The sequence below is a fragment of the Gavialis gangeticus genome, unplaced genomic scaffold (genome assembly GCF_001723915.1).
Source record: "Gavialis gangeticus isolate Ggan-Ray unplaced genomic scaffold, GavGan_comp1, whole genome shotgun sequence".
Classification (NCBI taxonomy): Eukaryota; Metazoa; Chordata; order Crocodylia; family Gavialidae; genus Gavialis; species Gavialis gangeticus.
Window position 1 is genome coordinate 62,448,682 of NW_017728992.1, and position 16,787 is coordinate 62,465,468.

At 41.0% G+C, this 16,787-nt stretch overlaps 1 protein-coding gene across 3 annotated transcripts in view; it reads left to right on the plus strand.

The window, feature by feature from the left end:
- The window catches only part of CDKAL1 (CDK5 regulatory subunit associated protein 1 like 1), an 877,582-nt gene that overhangs the window by 10,392 nt on the left and 850,403 nt on the right, over positions 1-16,787 (plus strand). For all 3 annotated transcript variants that reach the window (XM_019523432.1, XM_019523416.1, XM_019523423.1), the window contains 2 exons: positions 6,736-6,913; positions 9,924-10,036. In XM_019523432.1, the coding sequence (XP_019378977.1) occupies positions 6,747-6,913; positions 9,924-10,036 (280 nt within the window). In that variant the 5' untranslated portion in view covers positions 6,736-6,746. The remainder of the gene's footprint in view (positions 1-6,735; positions 6,914-9,923; positions 10,037-16,787) is intronic.

Consider the following 16,787-nt stretch of genomic DNA (forward strand, 5'->3'; position numbering starts at 1 on the left):
AAAACAAAAACCTAGCCCACCCCCCCTCTGCCTACCTCTGCCCAAAGAAAAAATGTGTTTTATCAGAAGAAACAGCAAGTTACTGCAACTTGGGTCTGCATCTTCTTTAAAAATCAGGAGCTTCGGCTGGGCTATTTGGCACTTTTAGCTAAAGCTGATTCAATCAGCTATTAGATAACAGTGCCAAAAAAGCCCTCTTAAAGTGTCTTATTTTTACAGGCAGCAGATGAGCTAGGTTGAAGTAATGCACTGCCTCTTCTGGGCATGTGTGAGGCTTGGTGTGGGAACATGCTGATTTTAAAGTAAAGCATGGTTTTGTGGGACGGCTTTTTTGGGGGGGGGTGTTGTTTTTTGTTTGGTTTTTTTTGACTTTTTAACATCTGCAGTCACCCAAGGATTTGATGGTACATGGCTGGAGAGAACTTCTGTTCTGGGAATGTCAGTATTTAGGGATCTCTGCTGGTATCTTACATGCAGCTAGTGACTAGCCTCACTTAAGTGTCATATTTTAAGCATCAGAAGAACTTGCCTTGAAATAAAGACACCTTTTCATCACATGGGAAATACTGAGAATACCAAAACAGAGATGCCAAGCAATGCTATTATCATCTTGATTTTTGTCTGTACCTAGGCAGATTCAGTAGCCCAAAAATTTAGCCCAATTTGCTAAAGGATGTGTTGCATTAATTGTTTATAGTAGGAGTGCACTGATAGAGAATTTTTGGGCTGATACTGATCTGATTCTGATATACAACTGGGCAGCATGGAGAGTGGCATCCAGCTGGTAAGTCTGTTGTGGGGGAAGGGGCGCGGGAAGGGCAGATTGAGGCCCCCTCCAGTGAGGAAGGGGAAAGCCACTCCATGCCCCACTCCACCCCAGCCTTCCACTACTGCATGCACCCTGGGAGGGTATGGGGGGCATGTACCCCTGGATCTGTGCACTGGGTGAGGATGGGCTGCCACTGTGGGCCGGGGTCAGGGTGGCGCCGAGTTCTTCCTGGTGTCAGCCTGGGCCAAGCTGTGCTTGGGGTGGGTAGCAGCAGCGCTGGGAGCAGGGCTATAGAGGGGGGCTGCAGCCACCCTAATAATCACTGTAACCCCCCCCCCCCCACCGTAGCCCTCTCCCAGTCAGTGCCACCCTGGCCCAACCCCTGCTGGGAATAGCCTGGTGCTGCCACAGACCCAGCCTGCAGCAGCAGCCTGCCCTGCCCTGTGCAGCGGTCTGGGGACACATGTCTCCCTGGGGGTGCGCATACTGGCAGGAGTGGCTGTTCTGCATACCCTGGATGAGCTGCTCGTGACTCCATCTCCTGCTTCGCCTTGGTTATGCAGCACCTGCCCCAGCCCCACTCCTTCCCTAACCATTGGGGCTTTGATCTGTCTTGTCCTGTTCCACCCCTTCTCCAGCCCCATAACAGACTTGCCATCTGGACCCAGCTGTTTTTCACACTGTTGGGCCAAGCTCCTGGCTGTCTGTGCTGCACTGCAGCTGCTCATGCACAGGGCATTCATCAGGGGCATTATTGGTCATCAGCCAAAAAAAAGCCATTGCAGTCAATTTTCCTTATACCGGTGCCAAGCTGCTATGGGACCCATGTATCCGTGCACCTCTAGTTTATAGTACTTTTCATGTCCATGTTGTTGCTTTTATATAGAGGGATGTTGGCCACTAGGGTTGCAAAATTTCTCTATGAATGCATTTTATTTTTAAATATTGTTGACTTGTACAGTCCCATCTAGAGAAAAGAACATGTAATGGTTTGGTTCCAACTTCATCTTTAAGCCACATATTAGATGGTACCTGCTGTATACCCCATTATTGCACATATTGCTGAACTGTAGTCATCTTACGTACAGCATTATCTAAGGAATAGTTTTTACTCTTGGCCCATTTTTGACATTCTTAATAGTAAATAAGGCTCCTTATTTTGTTTTGAAATTGGTTTATTTGACTTTCCATGTTGTTGAGCACAAATGAAAAGTGAAAGCTCTTGGAGTAAGGGCTGCATCTTAATTTGAGCAGTTTAGGTTTGTGCTGCTGGAATAAATAATTTGTATGCGACATTGCATTACAAAAACCATGGTTCCCAGGATTGGAGATTTACTGGATTTTTAATTTATCTCATTTAGGAGCAGCTGAATTCTGTATAGGTTATTATTGTATGATGTATTGAATATTTTTTTATAAAGTGAAAAAAATATGGCAGTTAACTTAAAACATACCTGCTGTATATAGAGGCACTTGCCATAGCACTAAGTATTGTATAATATTTGTTTATATTGAAGGGAAAACCTGTCCATATTTCTACCAGTAGAAATGAAGTGAATTTTGAATTCTTGAACATAAGAAATGTATAGTGGAGAGGTTCTAAGGCCACTTCCAGCTGCTATCTATTATCATCCTTCTGTGAGTGCTTTATATTGAAAAGAGCTGTCTGATTGCTCTAGAATGAAACTGGAATTAGGCCTGTTTAAAAGTCTCTGTGTTAGGGTCAGAGGGGAGAGTAAGGGTAATGTCATGGTGCGTGTCTGCTACAGACTGCCAGACCAGGGGGATGAGGTGGATGAGGCTTTTACTAAGCAGCCAGCAGAAGTTTCCAGATCACAGGCCCTGGTTCTCATGGGGGATGTCAATCACCCTGACATCTGTTTGGGTGTAATACAGCAGTGCACAGGCAATCCAGGAAGCTTTTGGAAAATAATGGGGACAACTTCCTGGTGCAAGTGTTGGAGAAGCCAACTAGGGGCTGTGCTGTTCTTGACCTGCTGTTCACAAATGGAAGATTTGGTGGGGAATGTAGTAGTGGATGACAACTTGGGCAGCAGCAACTGCAAGATGATTGAGTTCATGAGGAACTCAATCCTGAGGAAAGGAGATATAAGGGTAAGGACCCTGGACTTCAGAAAAGTTTGACTCGCTGAGGGAACTGATGGGCAGGATCCACTGGGAGGCCAGTCTGAGGGGGATAAGAGTCCAGGAGAGCCAGCTGTATTTTGATGAATCCTTACTGAGAGTGCAGGAACAAACTATCCCAATATGCAGCAAGACTGGCAAGTATGGCAGAAGACCAGCTTGGCTTAGAGTGAACACTTCTTGCAAGCTTCCGTTTTGTGTTTTAGCTCACTGAAGTGGAAACCTGGACACGTGATTAGGAAGGAGTATAAGATTATTGCTTGGGGATGCAGGGAGGAAATCAAGAAGGCCAAAGCGCAGTTGCAGTTGTAGCTAGCAAGGGACGGGAAGGATAACGCGAAGGGTTTCTACAAGTATGTCAACAAGAGCAAGGTCAGGGGAAGTGTGGCTCCCTTACTAAATGGGGAGGCAACTTAGTGACAGATGATACAGAGAAAGCTGATGACCTCAATGCCTTTTATACCTCAGTCTTCACAGGCAAAGTCAGCTCCTAGACTACTGCACTGGGCACACAGTTTGCGGAGGAGCTGAGCAGCTGGTAGTGGCACAAGAACAGTTATGGGACTGTTTAGTAAATCTGGATGTATACAAGTCTGCGGGACTGGACGTGGTGCACCTGAGGGAGTTGGCTGCTGTGATTGCAGGGCCATTGGCCATTATCTTTGAAAACTCGTGGAAATTGGGAGAGGTCCCAGATGAGTGGAAAAAGGCAAATATTGTGCCCATCTCTTAAGAAAAGGAAGTTGGAAGATGCAGGGAACTGCAAACTGGTCAGCCTCACCTCAATCCCTGGAAAGATCATGGAGCAGGCCCTCAAGGAATCCATTTTTAAGTGGAGGAGGAGAAGGTGATTAGGCACAGTCAGCATAAATTCACGAGGGGCAAGTTCTGCCTGACCAACCTAATTGCTTTCTATGACGAGATGACTGGCTCTGTGGATGCGGGGGAGGGCAGGATGGGTGATATACCTGGACTTTAGCAAGGCTTTTGATATTGTCACCGATTCTTGCAAGGAAGCTAAAGAAGTATGTGTTGCATGAATGGACTATAAGGTGCAAAGAGAACTGTCTGGATCATTGGGCTCGGAGGGTAGTAGTCACTGGCTTGATGTCTAGTTGGCAGCTGGTATGTAGTAATGTCCCAGGGGTTGGTCTTGGCACAGTTTTCTTCAATATCTTCATCCTGTACTTAGGATGGAACAGTCTTATGTACTACTACCGGCTGGGGACTGACTGGCTAAGCGGCAGCTCTGCATAAAAGGACCTGGGGGTTACAGTGGACAATAAGCTGAATATGAGCCAACAGTGTGCCCTTGTTGTGAGGACTGCTAACAGCATACTGGGCTTCATTAGTAGGAATGTTGCCAGCTGATTGAGGGGTGAGGCCAGGTCTGGAGTACTGTGTCCAGTTTTGTGCCCGCACTACAGAAAGGATGTGGACAAATTGGAGAGAGTCTCGTGGAGGGCAACTAAAAAAGTGAGGGGGCTGGGCACAAGATGTGTGAGGAGAGGGTGAGGGAACTGGGTTTTAGTCTGGAGAAGAGAAGACTGAGGGGGGATTTAACTAGCAGCCTTTAGCTACCTGAAGGGTGGTTATGAAGAAGATGCAGGTAGATTGTTCTTGGTGGTGGTAGAGGACAGAACAAGGAGCAACGGTCTCAAGTTGCAGCAAAGGAAGTTTAGGTTAGATGTTAGGAAAAACTTCCTCACAATGAGGGTAGTAAAGCACAGGAACAGGTTACCCAGAGAGGTGGTGGAATCTCCATCCTTGGAGGTTTTTAAGACCTGGATAGACAAAGCCTTCGCTGGGATGATCTAGTTGGGGTGGTCCTGCTTTGAGCAGGGCGTTGACTAGATGACCTTAATTTTTTAACCGTAATTTTCTATAAATTGTCTACTATCAGCTGCAATATGAGCAGTAAGATTTTTTGCTGGGGGTGGGGGGCGGAGAATTTCTGGAGTGCCAGGATGAGGGAGGAGGGGCGTGTGGGCCAGCTGCAGTGTGTGTAAGTGCTTTGTTGCTAATACACTGATTGTTCCACTGGGATAATTCAGCTCTTTGTGGAATGCCACCATGCAGCTGGTCTGATTTAAGGAAAGGGTTTTTTATAACTGTGGTAAGAATGATTTTTAGTATACAGGGGTGAGGGAAATGGAGAGTGGAAGTAGCTGCATCTTCAGGATTAAAAATTCTGAGCCACATTCCATCCGGGTGTAGCTTGGAGTAAGTGAGCTTGAAATGGAAATGCCAGCCCTTTGCTTAATTGTGTAACAGTTCAATGTTTAAATAAAAAATGCTCTAGGAAGTTGGAGGTTGAAACTGGAACATCGTCATCTCTGCTTGCATTGCCATCTACATGGATGAAGAAATCCACTTCATCCTTTACTCTGGGTTGCCAGCTTTTGCCCAGATAAATACCTTATGTTTAACAGAGGTACTTGATCTCTTTCATAGATTTCATAGACATTAGGGCTGGAAGGGACCTTGCAAGATCATTGGGTCCAGCTCCCTGCCCAAGGAGCAGGATGTCAGCGGGGGTCAGATCACTTAGCCATTTTTGTTTTTTAAACTAAAACTTAATGCTGAGAGATGGTGAAACAACTGAAAGGTTCTTAAGTGCCATTATCTGTTATCCTGAAATAACTGACTTCTCCATCTAAATATCTTACCAACTCTAGATTTAAATGGCATTGAGCTATTGTGTTACTGAAGTGCTGTTGTAGCTGTTGGGTGTATGGATATTGGAGGTGGAAAGGGGTTTAAATTTTCACTTGCAGGTCTTGAGCAAGTGTTCTTGCTACTAGTCAGCTCTTCTACATTTACTGATCTTTCTGGATACATTTTTTAAATCATAGCTGTTTAGTTTATGAATGGTTTCTGGAGGTTTATGTATCCTTATACTGGCTTGGTTTAAAACAAGATCACCGATTGCCGCCCTTGGAAGATTTAGTATGTATGTTTGAAACAAGCCAAACTTAGTTCAGGTTGAAGTGTTATAGCAGATTATGACGGAACCTACAGAAGCTCACATAAAACATGAGTGTTTGCAAAAATGAAGGCTAAGCATTCCCGTCTGTGTGACAGGCTTACAAAATGGTAAAACAGTTATTGTTAAGGATAAAATGTTGTAATCAAGATAAGCATGTAAAGAACGCAACAATGACTTTACTATAGTAAGCTCAGTGAACTGCAAGCATGTGAGAGAATTTTTGAGAAGCCACTTTTGTTTTGCTCTTCATAATGAACAGTGTAGTTTGGCACTTCTGAATTAGATAACTTCATAACTATTCCCTGTGGCTGACACTGGGAAGCCCAAGGTTGCCAAATCATTTAAAGGAAGCTATATACTTGTTAACATTCAAAGGCAACTTACTTTGGTTTTGAAAATCCGACTTTACACGAGTGATATAAACTCATTTTGAAGTTATATGCAGGAAAAGAAAAAAAACATCATGTGAAAGTTCTTGCACCTGCTCCTTCTGCTGTTGGAATTCGTTTTCATCATTTTATAGTAATTTATTTCCCAGTGAAAATCATTTCTATTAGCCAGATTCCACGTTCAGATCCTAGTAAACTTCAGGTCCGGTTCTTTACTCTCTTATGCATTTGAGTGTTTCCTTTCTTCTACAAGAGCTTGTAGGATCAAACCCCTGAGCTTATTAATGCCTTTATGCAGTAGTGGAGTTTGAGGTCTCACTACATGCATACATAATAGTCTATGATATACATCTAGAAACACATTTGCACTTTTAGTGCGATTATCTGAGATCCCATTTGAGCTTTTTCTCAATGTAAGCTGTCGCTTCTGATTTTCTTTCAAGACTTCTCAAAGATGCCTGCTGCCTGTGATTCGCTGCTTGAAGACATTGAAGATATTGTGTCAGCAGAAGATCTGAAACCACATGACCGACAGTTTGTAAGAAAAAGTGTTGTTCCTAAAGTGAGAAAACGCAACTCGCAAAAGAATGTTCAGGCAGATGACGATCCCCCAAGCGACAGGTAAGTGTTTTCTTCTAAAGAAAATTCCCAACATGCATTGCTAATGTGTTTGTTTTGTTTTGTTTTTTTAATAAGATGCATTGTCATTCTTCACTTGTTTTTCAGCTGCATTTAGGTTTTTGGTAATGCATAATTTAGGGTAGAGGCAAGTTTAAAAAAAACCTTACAATTCATTGTTGTGGCCAGTTTTTTTCCCATTAAGATACGTGAACCAGATTTTACACCCAGCATTTCCTATTATCTTCAGAGAAGTACTTGATACTGAATAATTCTGCTACTTTGGCATTTGACTGGGATCTGAGCTCCTTGAAAAATCTGACCCTTAGGTCCCTCTTTGAGGAATCTGGAGGTGAAGAAGTTGAAATTTTAGAGTGGTAACAGTTTACACTTGATTGTCGCAGAGTAATTATTAATGTACATAACTGACTAAATAAAGTGGTGAAATATCAATATTGGGTAACACAAATTTTTAGAGTATTAGTTTTCTTAACAGCATGAAGCTGCTGAATTGATGTATCATCTGCTAAGTGAGAAAAGAAAGGATAAAAATGAGTTTGTTCCTTGAATGCAAACTTGTTTTAAAGAATACTGAAGTACTTCAGCATACTGCATCTATCCTTTCGTCCCTCTCAACTTTTGTATTTATATGTGGTTTTTCAGTTTTTTTTTTGTTTTGTTTCCTATTACCGTGTGTAAAATAACTGATTGACTATACCCAATTTTGTCAAATGCAAAAAACACATGAATACAAATACTTTCATAAGACTAGATAAAATAGTTTTATAGAAATGTGATTTTTTTTTTTTTTTAATGTTAAAGGTGTAAGCTTCAAGTAAGCCTGTCACATGTGTTGATAAACCCAATAACAGAAATAAGTTTGTTTGCTTCTAATTTCCTTAACTACTAAGTGTCAGTATTTCTGGTGGTTTGCAAGACCTTTTAAAAAGGCCTTGCCATGAGGCATCATTATCTAAGTTTAGAGGTGCACTGATACATCAGTCTGATGTTGGATTGGCACCAATTTATAAAGAAAATTGACTGTATTGGAAATTGGCCTGAAGTGGCCAACTAATTTGGCCCACAAAAAGCTCATGCATGTGCACAGCCACCCTGTGCCTGCCCCGCCTTGGCAGGACAGCACCTAACCCAGCTCCACTTCCTCCCTCACTGCAGGGAGCATTGAGCTGTCTCCCCCACCCCTTGTCTCCCCTGCCCCTTCAACCAGAACAGACTTACTGGCTGAACTTGGCTGTATCGGAAATCGGATTGATATTGGCTGATATGCCTCCTTAAAAATCAACGTTTGGTATCAGCCCCCAAAATCTCTATCAGTGCACCCCTATCTAAATTAATGGCTAAATTTGTAAGTAAAGTGGATAATGAAATATTTTTTTTATGAGCAGTTCATTGCTAGCATTCTTTGGTACTGCTTTTCTTCTGAAAGCCTAATGCTTTTATCATTTTAAAGAAAACTTAACCCCAAAAGCTGTTCCCAAACTCTTAATAGCAGAATGATTTACGTTAAAACAAGTTGATAATGAAGTGTTCAGCATCTGTGATGCTATCTCTTTCTTTTCTGTGTTCTGTCTTGCCGCTTTTGTTGCAATGTGTAGTATATGAAATCAGGTAAAGGGGCAATATGTGTCAGATATGCTATGCAAAAATCAGCTAGGAAAACAAACTTAATGTAGATGAACAAGGCTTTTCTTAGCCTAGTCAGCTAGTGGATTTGCTCATTTAAAGATTTTCTTCACGGGAAGACCTGGTTTCTGGGCATCCTTACACCACAACAGGCATAGCCCATCAGCCATGAAAGAGAGAACTGGTATTTAAACAACAATCATGTTTGTTGCTTTGAATCCAAGGGCAAGGGTGTACACATGATTATTATGGCTGGTGTTGGTAGTAAACGCTATGCTGAAGTTGCTTCACCATCATGAATCATAACTGTTTATTTTCAGGGTCTTTTTTTCTCAAATTCCTTTTAGATTTTTGCTTGAAGTGCCCTAAGTCCCAGTTGTACAGTGAATTTCTTTTAGGGAAATTGAGGAATGCAGGTTCAGATATTTTTCAAGTATGAACTTTTCAACTTTTCTCCTGACTTAACGGCTCATTGTTCGTCACTCTACAGGTGTTAATGATAATTTTTTCCTTTTTAATGGTCTTGATGTTCCACTAATCTGGCTCCCTTTCTTAGGGTAATTTTGCTGTTTTGTAGCTGTTTCTGGTCTCTCTTCTATTGTTTCATAGTTCCAAAAACTATTTAGCTCTTTTCAGAATCACAGGTTTACCCATGGAAACCAGTCATCAGCAGCTAGGGCTTCAGCTTTTGTTAAACAAGAATGGGAGGCGTAATCTGAAGATCAGGCTCTGTCTCTGCTGTATGCAGTCATAACTCTAAAAACTCCTTTTCTTCATTCTGCCTTTCAAAACCAAGGTGTGCATTGTATGCCAGGACATGTATGTGAGGAAAATATGGCATTTATCTCAGTGCTCAGTGTTTGGTCTGGATTAGTAATGATGACTTAGTAGAGGTAAATTGTGTGGAATGAATTTCACACCTGGGTACAGTAACCTAGCAGTTCAGTGAAAAACTAGCAGTTCAGATGTACCCGTTTCACAGGTGTACCTGGGTTGCCTTTAGTGTTGTCATTCTGCCAATTACTTCACAAAATTGTTGGGATCTGCCTTTTAGATTTTTGCTTCCAAACAGCTTCAGTACGTTAAGTCTCTTTCCCTTTGCCATCCCCATGTGGTTTTTGATTCTGATGTTGTTATAATTTCATTTTGATTGCATCATTAGAAACTTGTTGCTTTCTTTTCTCTCCAGCTCATTGACATTGAGTAGGAGGTTTGTATATGCAGTTATTACTTAATGTTTTGAAAGGGGTTGTCAGTGATTATTAATGATTTCCAGTGTATAATGGCCAAACCCTTTTGTTCCTGAAATGGCATCATGTTTTTGTTTCATGTTTTAAACAGTCTTTCCTTGGTTTTGTTTACTCTACAGCATTATTCCTGGTGTACAGAAAATCTGGATACGTACGTGGGGTTGCTCTCATAACAATTCAGATGGAGAATATATGGCTGGACAGTTGGCTGCTTACGGATACAAAATTACAGGTAATTGCCTCATCCAGGGTATATCGTTCTGGTTTTTGGCTGACTACTGGAAAAAACTCTCATCTTACTAGTCTTAGTGAGGTTTAGTGAAATTAAGGTAGTTCTTATCTCTGCAAGTTAGCTGTGTCTGGTGCAAATAGACATTGTAATCTAGAAGTTGTGTTGAGTTATGTGAGAGATGTTTGTGAGCTGCTTCTTTTGAGTCGGTGCTTATCAGGTCAGAACTCGTTCCGGGCAGATATCAACCTCCATAAGTCACTGAATTTAAGTTAAGATAGGTGTAATCTTAAAACTTAATATTTTATTGATGTTTAAGTATATTGTAGCTTAACTGTGAACCAAATCCTGGGTTGGCATATTCTTGTGATTTGTATCAATATGAAGAAAATTACTCTTGTCCAGGTTTAACTTTAACTTCTAATAGTTAAGGACCTACTGAATTTGTGATTCAACATTGCCCGCAAAATCCGGGCAGTGCCTGCAAAATCTGCAAGGCGGGGGGGTGGGAAACAACTTGCCAAGCCCCGCGGCAGTTCAGTGCGGAGGAGGGCTGCGCCTGCCCCTCTCTACCAATTGGCAGTGATGGTCAGAGCTTCATGATGGACAGACCTCTCAGCCAATCAGTGGCAGGGGGCAAGGCCAGATGCCAATCAGGCTCTGCAGCCAGGCAGTGGCGAGGGGCCAAGTCACTGGAGCCCTGTGGCCAATCAGAGGCATGGGGGGGAGGGGCTGCCATGCTACAAAATGGGCAAGCAGCCCTAGCAAATTAGGTAGGTCCCTACTCATGCTTGTTGAAGATGGCTTTTACAACAGATACACTGAAACCTTTTTGTTGCTGTAGTTTTAGGAAACTTGGAGAATATTGAATGTAACTGAGATGAAAATGGAGAAACCAAAGATTTGTTATGCTCAGCTGTGTAACTGAGGATGCTAGTTTGATGCCAGTCTCTCTTTCTGGTGTGAGAGGCTTTGTGATATAAAGGTAGAACAGTTGTCTGTGGGGACAAGGGAACACCTTTTACTGTTGTTGATATATGCTCCCACTTGTCTGCTTCACAGCTGCACTGATAAGATTAAAAAAAATAATTCCAGTAGTCACTGGATATATTTTTCTTTCAGTGGTCTCTGGTAGAATAAGTTCATTTTTAGTCTAATTTTTCAAGTTGCTTGAATCTTTTTGTAAGATTGTACTGTTTGTAAACCAGTAATCTGAAAATACTATAATGGGAACACAAGCTGATATGGCTATAGGCAGTGCATTGGAAGGAATGCCCATTTCTTGTGTCTATTTTTGGGTTAGGTTGACTGACGTGGGTACAGATCCTTTTTATGGAGGGATTGACATAGTGATGTATGTGGAATGTGTTTGGATCTCCCCTCATCTCATTTTCTTCCTTCTGAGGTTTTCAAGTAACTGACGTTCTGATCCATTGCACTTTTTCCTTGATACAAAGAGCAGAAGCATAACCCTCCAAATATAGGGCTGAAATAATTGCTAAAGGAAGACGCTACGCCAACATTTTTAAGATATCAAAAGTAAAAGTTATTCTACACTGGTGAGAGTTCAAAATGAAGGACATGATGCAAAACCACAGCAGTTGAGGTAGTACTTTTAAAATAAACTTTGTACTATCAAGCAGTTGCTTTGGCCTATATCAGGATATTTTTTTTGATCTTATGACTGACTAATCAAATAACAGATGAATTGAGAGAGAGAGTAATATAGGTGTAAATTACTAATTGATTTAAGTCCCTGTTAGAAAGACTCTGTGTACTTTTTAGTAAAAATAAATAAATTTTAATCTTTTTTCCAGTAGCATGTTTTAATAGAAACTGTACTTTGAAGTGTAGATTTAAAGAATAACAATTGACAGAGAATAAAATTCATGATATAACTTGTTTCTAACACTTTCAAAACCCCACAAGTACTTTTTTAATGCAGTTTAGTTTGTTTAAATGTTATATCTAAATAGAAAACAGGTGCTTTTGTTAGTGCATGATTCTCTGAAGTAGTGAATTTTTTTCAGAGGGCTCCTAGCTTTTTACTAATTTGAAAGACTCAACATAATGTTCTTTAACTTAATATTTAAATAAATAATTATCCAAAAATGAGATACGAGAAGCTGTGTCCGTTAACATAAATTTATAGTATCCAAAAGTTTCCCTGAGTATGGTAGGCCATTTTGGGCAGAAATGGTTAGGATGTAGAGGTTTATAGTCCAGTGCTTTTCAGTCTTGTTAGACTTGAGGCATCCTTGGAAAATGCCAGCTTGTGTTTTGACTATGGAAAAGAGTAATTTGTCTGTTGTAAAGAACTCAAAATGACTACAGCATGCCAGAATGTTTTTGATACTGGAATTCTGTTTGAAATCACTGGTTTTGTCTTCTAAAATGTGTATGTGTTTACACATCTACATGATAATATTGTGCTGCACCTGAGGGTGTACCCTGGTTGAGAATCACTGTTGTAGTCAACAGCACACAAGGAAATGGCTAGATTCAGGGGCCGGTTTGACTTCAGCATGATGAATGACTCTTCAGCTACTTATTTTAAAGCTGAGTTGATGTGGCTGTCTTTGCAAATCCAGAGCAGAACTTGAACTTGTCTCTGGATCTGTAGTGGCACATCTTAACTGCTTTTTCCACACACACACACTCTGCTTTATAAAGTGTTTCTGAATTACTATACTTTAATAGTTGCCCATAAAGCTGGGTGTGTATTTCTCAGCAGTATGTATAATTCTGGAACATAGCGTCATTCTTGTGTCCCCCTTTAAAAGGCACCAAGGTATCATAAGCAGTAGATAACTTTTATTATATTAACTTTTCTTGGACCATAATTAGTCTACATAGCTCTCTTGCATCATTAGGAGGTTCCTACTTAGAATAAGTTACTAAACAAGGGGAATTACAAGTCCCAAATTCTTATACAGAATCTTTTTTTTTTTTTCTTCTTTAGCGAGTTGTATACGATTTGGGCTAATAGACTTGTAACTAGACGTGAATGTAGGGATAGAATATATAGAACATGCCTGCAGCAATGTGGTGAACGTAATGCGTACGTGGCAATACTGGCAATTTTATGTGACGTATAACTACTAGTTTCTGAACGAGGGATTGCTTTAGCAAAATTTATTTAGAGGAACACTTTAACCTGGCAAGCCTAAAACGAGACAGCGTTCTCTCCTTCTCTGTTGGGTTAGAAAGTTTTGTTTTATGCTGTCTTATTCAGGGACAAGCCTGGAACTTAAATTTTTGCTAAAAGCAGCATAATGTTTTCAGTTGAAACTTAATAATTGTATACTGAATATTTCCCCTTCAAGATCAAGTTGCTGCTGATATTTGACCTGACTTAACCTCCATGCTGGATGTAGACATTGTATGGGACCAAAAGCTGAAAAAGAAAACTACCTGCCTCCTTTAGTGCTACTTATAAATAAAAGCCAGATACCAGAATACTTTTTTTTTGGAAGAGCACATGTAAATTACGGCTCTGCATTGGGACAGGCAGCCGGTAGAGTGGAGATGAAAGGAAGGATTTTTAGCAAAATCTGGTGTTTAAGAAAACTGGTAAGAAAGACTAAACTAGTTTGTTTTTTTTTGTCTTGGGCTTGCATATCAATACATTTGGGATTCTGGATAAATTTTCAGCAACTTTGTGCTTTGGATAGTAAGTAAATTTCATCAATCCAGACCATACATTTCTTTACAGATAGCAATGGCATAGGCAGAATCAAAGGGTATGGACAGACATAACACTTACAACATCCTAACTGCACTTCAAACTGCAAGAGTTTGGATGTACAGGCCACTTCAGACTGGTTTAAACTTCCTGGAATATTTCAAGAGCACACTGGGAAAAATGAGTACTATTTTTGAGCTGGTCAGCAGACAATCCAGCCCCTTAGGAGCCCCAAGCAGGGGTTTACACAGCCTCCCACCAGCATCTGCCAACCTCTCCACTTCAACCCACTGCTCAAAACTGGGTCTGTCTTCCCTTCTAGAAAAATCTTGGGGAGCTTCTTGTAGTCACTGACTTGTGGAAGCCTTGATGGTATGAGAAATTTACTACCCCCTGGTGGTGTTTTGGGAGCAAATCAATCCCTAAAAGAAGGGGGTTCTATTTGGAACCCTTAGCAGTGTGGACACTTCTGTCCAGGGACAGTTGTGAACTGGTTCATAATCTGTGACACTGTTGGAATGGTTTGAATGTTACATGTGTCAGCACCCAAAGCCTGTCATTCCGTGTGTGTGTGTGGCAGGTAATCAGCATTTGAAATAGACATTGGTAGTTTCTGGACTTCTGATCTGTATATTATCTGTTAGAGTTGGCAAGGGGGAAGGAGAGGGTGTTAGAGTGGATTCTAAGTATGTTAACTGATGAAGTGAATTCTCCCATCTGTAAGCTTTGCTTGAGTGCAGATTTAAAAGTGCAAATGCCCTGCAAGGAAAGGCCAGTCAAATATAGTACTAGTTATGAAGGTACTAATGTGCTTTCCTGGCCTAGTGTAGTTTAGCCTAGTGTAGTTTAAAAAAAAAAAAAATCTAGCTGGCTGAAGCTACACTCCAAGGAATAATATATGTTTTGAATGTCAGTCAAATACATTGGGAATTTATGTGTTCAACGTTATAGTTTCTGGGTGGACTTCCCACAGCTTCAAGGATATTGGACAAATAGCATATGCATCATGCAGCATTGTGGTCAAAGCAGACTAAAACAAGGTTGGTGCCAGTGATTACAGGTTCTACAGTTACTTAAAAAAAAAAAAGTGACAGTATTTTTAAATGTCTTTTAAAAATGGCCACATTTGGGTAGAGTAGATCTTGGTGGAACTTTAAAAGTGTGTCGTTCATCAGAATCACTCGTCATCTTCAAGTAATGTATTATGGAGGCTACTTTCTTGACAAAACCTTTCAGTTGTAAGTTTTTTCAGCTGCAGATTGAGCTCCCAGCTCTCTTCTGACCAGAGAACAGCAAAATTGTAAAATGCAAGTTTTGACACAACTTATGCTTTTGTTTTTGGTCTTGTACCCCACACCAAATATTTTTATGGAAATCTGGGACCCTGGCATGTGCTGCTTCCCCCTTCTGCCACCCCTTCCCTCAGCCAGTCTTTACCCTAGGAAGGAAGAGCAGGGCCCAGCCTGTCCCCTGCCTCCAGCCAGTGCAGCCAGGGTGGTGCCAGTCTGTGACTTTTTTTTTTGTTTCCATCTTCACTAGTTGGCGGGGACAGTTTATGAAATCCAGGACTGTCATGGCCAACCAGGACTTATGGTCACTCTAAGAACAGAGGACATGCTGCAGAGAAGGGTTTGCTTTCAGTTCCCGTGGGCTTTGGTCCTGGGGTAAGCAGTGTTCCTGGTAGGCTGTGCTGCTTGAAATTATCCTATAGAATGTCATAAATCTGTTTTGCTCATCCAAAATTAGGGCAGTTGAACAATTATTTGCTAACTGATGATCTTGAAGACTGAATTTTTGTCAAATATTAAATAAATATTTCTGAAAACAATGTTAATGATCCTAATTAATTCTTAGATTCACTGTAAATTTCTGGCATTATAAGCTGTAGCATTGGGAGGCAGGAAGGGATTCAGGACAACCCTCCAATACTTAAATTCTATACCTGGAAAATTATAATAAATGAAAAAAAAGTATAAATTTATAGAATCTAACTATTGGGGATTTTAATATATTCAAGGTCATCTTGCAGTCAAGTAAATACAGTAATTCTTCCCCCTGGAGATAGAGAGAAGCTCTGACACTGGTGCTTGAGCATTCAAATAAAATGCATAGAACATTTAAAAAAAAAAAAAAAAAAAGTATCTAATATCAGGAACTAGTTATTTGGACTGCATGGTATTCATAAATAGAACTGTAATATAAACATGTCTAACTTTTTTTTAAATGAGTAGTTTGGTAACTTTAAAAAATGAGAGCCCAAGTCCAAAACAAATATATTTTCATTCTGTCTTTGCATTCAGAGGTAGGGACAGGTGTGATTTGGGGGCTTGTCTCTACACTGATGCATAAAATTAGACAGTGGCAGCCTCTCTTCTCTGTTTGCTGAGTTGCAGGTTGATCTAGCTTGGAGATCCTTTTTAATATCTGGCATAGCTTTAACAGTATTGCCAAATGGGTGTTGTTTCTGTTGTGCCCACACATTAATAGGTGCTCCTGTCTTTTGCCAGTAGGACATCTTTCCATACCAGTTTGCAGTGAGCTACTGTGATGCCATCACCATGGTGAAGCTGGCAGCTTAGTGTCCCAGGTGGTCTCAATCAGTTGTCTTCTGGGCTTTGGTGGGTTACGCAAGTCGCAGTTATCCAGAGTCACCACTACATGTAATAAATGTAACTATATTTACAGACCAAAGTTCAAAACTACAGGCTTTGAATGTCTGGAGGCTTATTTCACTGTGGTTGGAGCTGAACTGCCCAGGAACAAGTCTGACCCACTCCATATTTTGATGAATATCTTCACATGCAAATTGTAGGAAAAAATATTCATTTATCCTTGCCTGCATGTCACTCCTGACAGGGGCTGCTTCCTTCATCAGTGGGCTTGACTGAGAGGTCCTTAAGGTACCCTTCACACTTCTTGAATGACTTAACTTGATCAGAAGGGGAAAAAAAAAACCCATGGGTGCTGACAGATGTGAAAAAACCCAACTCTTTCCTGGAAGAGGCAGCGCGTTAGTTGGACCCAGCTCTGCAGTGTCTGTATAGATTAGGCACTTCAGCGTGGCTTTTT